General features: G+C 46.2%; 1 protein-coding gene across 1 annotated transcript in view; it reads left to right on the forward strand.

Moving 5' to 3' along the window:
• Positions 1-4,787, forward strand: part of LOC107284245 (gamma-tubulin complex component 5-like) — a 15,352-nt gene extending 10,565 nt beyond the window's left edge. Inside the window, exon 4 of the mRNA XM_015812272.1 lies at positions 4,590-4,787. Within this exon, the coding sequence (XP_015667758.1) occupies positions 4,590-4,715 (126 nt within the window). The 3' untranslated portion in view covers positions 4,716-4,787. The remainder of the gene's footprint in view (positions 1-4,589) is intronic.
• Positions 4,788-5,388: the final 601 nt, after the last annotated feature.

Raw genomic sequence — 5,388 nt, forward strand, 5'->3', positions numbered from 1 at the left:
GGTGGGGGGTGGGGGGGTTTTTTTCAATTGTGATGTATTTGTGATGTGTTTTTTTTTTTATGTTGAAAATAACATTGCTTTTATGCGAATGTTTTATTTAGGTATTAAACTTACATGCTGCCCATCTCTCCTAGAGGTGACTCTAGGAAATTTACAGTTAATGAAAGCAACAAGACAAACTATTAAAATATTAAAATAATAAATGTTAACACTATAATTGACTTAAAAATTAAGCAAAGAAGGCAAGGAAGGGAGCAAGATGCACATATGGAAGAGGTAGGGTCTTATCATAGTCCATTAATCATCTCCGAAATGACATGCCCCCATCGAGACCCCAAGCCAATAGGCAGAGCGAGGTCTTCAGTCCCTTTCAGAAGGCCAAAAGGGTGGGTGTGTATCTCAATTCAGGTGGGGGCACAATATTCCAGAAGGTGGGAGCCATGGCAAAAAAGGCTCTTCTGGACCCCACCAGTCAGAATTATTTGACCGATGAAGTCTGCAGCATGCGCTTCTTCCAAGGTGGGTGAAGTGGGCCAATTCCTTGTCCAATGTTAATGTTTTTCTGCTCTAATTTGTAAGTGAATATATGGGAAGGATAGGGACAGTAAATAAAATGTTTTTGTGTATATTTATATTTATTTTATTATGTATTTTATATTTAAAGAACAATGCCTGGATTTAAAATAGTGAAGAAAATATATAGTATTTTTACTGAATTGGAAATAATAATAATAATAATAATAATAATAATAATAATAATAATAATAAAAGTTGGAAGGGACCTTGGAGGTCATCTAGTCCAGCCCCCTGCTCAGGCAGGAAACCCTGTACCATTTCAGACAAATGGCTGTCCAGTCTCTTCTTAAAAACTTCCAGTGTTACAGCATTCACCGCTCTGGAGGCAGGTTGTTCCACTGGTTAATTGTTCTAACTGTCAGGAAGTTTCTCCTTAGTTCTAGGTTGCTTCTCTCCTTGATTAGTTTCCATCCGTTGCGTCTTGTCCTGCCTTCAGGCGTTTTGGAAAATAGCTTCACTCCCTCTTCTTTGTGGCAGCCCCTGAGATATTGGAACACTGCTATCATGTCCCACCTCGTCCTTCTCTTCATTAAACTAGACATACCCAATTCCAGCAACCGTTCCTTATATGTTTTAGCCTCCAGTCCCCTAATCATCTTTGTTGCTCTTCTCTGTACTCTTTCTAGAGCAGCGGTTCTCAACCTGTGGGTCGCGACCCTTTTGGGGGTCGCATGAGCCTTTCACAGGGGTCGCCTAAGACCATCGGAAAACACATATTTCTGATGGTCTTAGGCAGGGCTTGTCAACCGCCTTCTCTCCCTCCCCCTCTCCGCTCCACCTCACTTGTTTGTGGAAAATATGCTGCTTGGTGGCAGTCTGCACAAACTCTACCAAATGTGCCCTGCAGGGGGTGCATGAAGAGTGCAGGCGCAGAGCAAGGCCCCGCCCTCCCCAGAGACTCATTGTGCAGCAACCGGATTGACTTCTTCTCGTGCACACAGGTCAGCAAAGGGGAGGCCGGGGCAGCACCCAACTGCTGCGCCCGTCAGCTGCCGACCCCCGAACTTGCACTTGTCAGCCGGTCTCCTTTGCCACTCCGCCCGTCCTCGACTCCTCCCCCGCCCGTTCATGTCCAGCCCGCCGGGGCTTGACAGGGAGAGAGGGAAGGAAGGAGGAAGGGACTCCTCCTCCTCTTGTAAGCTTCAAAGCACGATCGGCTTCCCAAGGGCGCCACAATCCTCACAAAAGTGGGGGGGAGAAGCAAAGGAGCGAGAAAGCTTGCGGCGGGCTCGAAGGAGCACCTGTCAGCGTTGGTGACGAGAAATTCCCCACAAACCCAGGGAAGGGGTGGAGAAAAGGAGCCCTCTTTGGGAGGAAACTGCCACCTTCTCCTTGGCTTTGCGCTCTTCTGTTCCTCGGTAGCCGGGCTGCCAAGCCTCTGCTGGCTGGAACTTCCTTTCCTTCCCTCCCTCTTGGTCTCTTCCTCCTTCCCTCCCTCTCCCATTGTCCCTTCCTTCCTTCCTTCCTTCCTTTCCTTCGCCTCCCTCTTTGTCCCTCTTTCCCCTTGGCCCTTCCATCCTTCCTTCCTTCCCTCTTGTCCAGGATCGGGGCGAGCCTCTATAGCTGATCCGCGCTTCTGCAGAGCAGCCCAGCCCTTGCTAATTTAGCAGAAGCGCGAATCAGCTGTAGCCCGGCGCTGATCCTAGAGCTTCTGCTAACTTAGCAAGCAGCATGTCTTTCGGCGAAGCTGAGCAAGTGAGCTGGGCGGAGCTCTCCTCTGTCTCTGCCTGTGTACAGGCAGGTTTGCCGGCAGCAAAGCCCCCAGCCACGCTGGCAGCCTATCCTTGTCCCTTCCTGGGCATGGAGGGGGGGAGGAAGGAAGGAACGAAGAGGGAGGGAAGTAAGGGACAATGAGAGAGGGAAGGAAGGAAGGAACAATGCTAGAAAACATGCTGCTTGCTAATTTAGCAGAAGCGCAAATCAGCTGTAGCCCGGCGCTGATCCTGGAGCTTCTGCTAACTTAGCAAGTAGCATGTCTTTCGGCGAAGCTGAGCAAGTGAGCTGGGCGGAGCTCTCCTCTGTCTCTGCCTGTGCACAGGCAGGTTTGCCGGCAGCAAAGCCCCCAGCCACGCTGGCAGCCTATCCACCTCCCCTTGTCCCTTCCTGGGCACGGAGCGGGGGAGGAAGGAAGGGACGAAGAGGGAGGGAAGTAAGGGACAATGAGAGAGGGAAGGAAGGAAGGAACAATGCTAGAAAACATGCTGCTTGCTAATTTAGCAGAAGCGCGAATCAGCTGTAGCCCGGCGCTGATCCTGGATCTTCTGCTAACTTAGCAAGCAGCATGTCTTTCGGCGAAGCTGAGCAAGTGAGCTGGGCAGAGCTCTCCTCTGTCTCTGCCTGTGCACAGGCAGGTTTGCCGGCAGCAAAGCCCCCAGCCACACTGGCAGCCTATCCACCTCCCCTTGTCCCTTCCTGGGCACGAAGGGGGGGAGGAAGGAAGGGACGAAGAGGGAGGGAAGTAAGGGACAATGAGAGAGGGAAGGAAGGAATAATGGAAGGGAGGGAAGGAAGGAAGGGACAAAGAAGGAAGGAAGGAAGGAAGGAAGGAAGGAAGGAAGGAAGGAAGGAAGGAAGGAAGGAACAAGGGGAGAGGGAGGGAAGGAGGAAGAGACTAAGAGGGGGGAAGGAAACGAAGGAAAGAAGGAAAGAAGGGACAATGGGAGAGAGGGAGGGAAGGAGGAAGAGACTAAGAAGGAGGTGAAGGAAAGGAAGGAAAGAAGGAAGGAAGGGACAATGGGAAAGGGAGGGAAGGAGGAAGAGACTAAGAAGGAGGTGAAGGAAAGGAAGGAAAGAAGGAAGGGACAATGGGAGAGGGAGGGAAGGAGGAAGAGACTAAGGGAGGTGAAGGAAAGGAAGGAAAGAAGGAAGGAAGGGACAAGGGGAGAGAAGGGAGGGAAGGAAGGCAGGCACCCACCCCAGTCCCATCCCAGAGACCCACAGATTTCCCCCACAGGCACTCTGCAACCTGAGTGATCAGCTGGCCACACCCCCTGGCCATTGATCATGTGACCCTGGGACACTGTGAACGTCATAAGTATGAATCAGTTGTCAAGCATCTGAATGTAAATCATATGACCCTGGGGATGCTGCAACAATCATAAGTGTGAAAAATGATCATAATTCGCTTTTTCAGTGCTGTTGTAACTTCAAACAGTCACTAAGCGAATTGTTGTAAGTCGAGGACTACCTATACTTTCCCATTTTTTCCTTTTTTTGGTCAAGTTTTTGATATCCCCCCCGCCCAGCTGGATGGGGGGTTGGGGGTCACCACAACATGAGGAACTGTATTAAAGGGTCGCGGCATTAGGAAGGTTGAGAACCACTGTTCTAGAGTCTCAACATCTTTTTTACATCGTGGTGACCAAAACTGGATGCAGTATTCCAAGTGTGGCCTTACCAAAGCATTGTAAAGTGGTATTAATACATCATATGATCTTGATTCTATCCCTCTGTTAATGCAGCCTAGCACTGTGTTGGCCTTTTTGGCAGCTGCAACACACTGCTGGCTCATATTTAAGTGATTGTCCACTAGGACTCCGAGGTCCCTCTCACAGTTATTACTATTGAGCAAGGTACCCCCTATACTATACCTGTGCATTTGGGGTTTTTTGCCAGTCAGTTAAATTTGTGCCTAGGTTCATCACATAACAACCAAGAATTAAAAAACTTCTGCTTTCTTGCCAAAATGAATTTCTAACACAACAAATAGTAAACATCTGAAGTGATTGTTCTGATCGCTTCAGAACCATAAAATGTACCATGGAATATTTAGTTTTTTTCAGCTTGTGAAGATAAAATCTCATATTTGAAATATATAACTTGATAAACAAAATTATACTTTTATTTTGTATTGTTTCTTATGTATTTCCTATATTAATTCTAATCCTAATTAAGATGAATGATAAACTAAATGTGCTGTTTTTCATTTCTAAATATACCATTGGATTAGAATTCTGGTATCTTCTTTTATTTTGCTATCCTATTCACTGAATTACTTGTTTTCTGTGTTTAAGACAGATGCACATTATGCCATACTCTCACTTCTATTGTGCTTGTCTGATTCTCCTTCCAACACCAGCTTTGCAGAAGAACCAATAAAAAAACTAGTAGGTAGGTTGAGAGCATCCAAGAAATTATAAGGAAAATGCTTTATTCTACCATTTTGATTATATATTTTTCAATGTTGTGTTGTCCTTTTTAAAAAATAATTATATGCACTAGGAAGGTACTTGATTTGTAGCAATGACATACAGTAAATGGATTTTCTCTATTAGGATATAGTGAGGGGAAAAAATTATTTGATTCCCTGCTGATTTTGTACGTTTGCCCACTGACAAAGAAATGATCAGTCTATAATTTTAATGGTAGGTTTATTTTAACAGTTAGAGACTGAATAACAAAAAAAAAAATTTCAGAAAAATGCATTTCAAAAAAATTATAAATTAATTTGCATTTTAATGAGTGAAATAAGTATTTGACCCTTTCACAAAAGATGCCTTAGTACTTGGTGGCAAAATCCTTGTTGGCAATCATAGAGGTCACACGTTTCTTGTAGTTGGCCACCAGATTTGCAAACATCTCAGGAGGAATTTTGTCCCACTCCTCTTTGCAGATCCTGTCCAAGTCATTAAGGTTTGGCAGCTCGAACCTTCAGCTCCTTCCACAGTTTTTCTGGAATAGAATAGAATAGAGCTGGAAGGGACCTTGGAGGTCTTCTAGTCCAGCCCCCTGCTCAGGCAGGAGAACCTATACCATCTCAGACAAGTGACTGTCCAGTCTCTTCTTAATGAAGATATTGAAGAGTACTGGGCC

This window comes from Protobothrops mucrosquamatus, unplaced genomic scaffold (assembly GCF_001527695.2).
Source record: "Protobothrops mucrosquamatus isolate PMUCROS unplaced genomic scaffold, P.Mucros_1.0 scaffold77, whole genome shotgun sequence".
NCBI lineage: Eukaryota > Metazoa > Chordata > Lepidosauria > Squamata > Viperidae > Protobothrops > Protobothrops mucrosquamatus.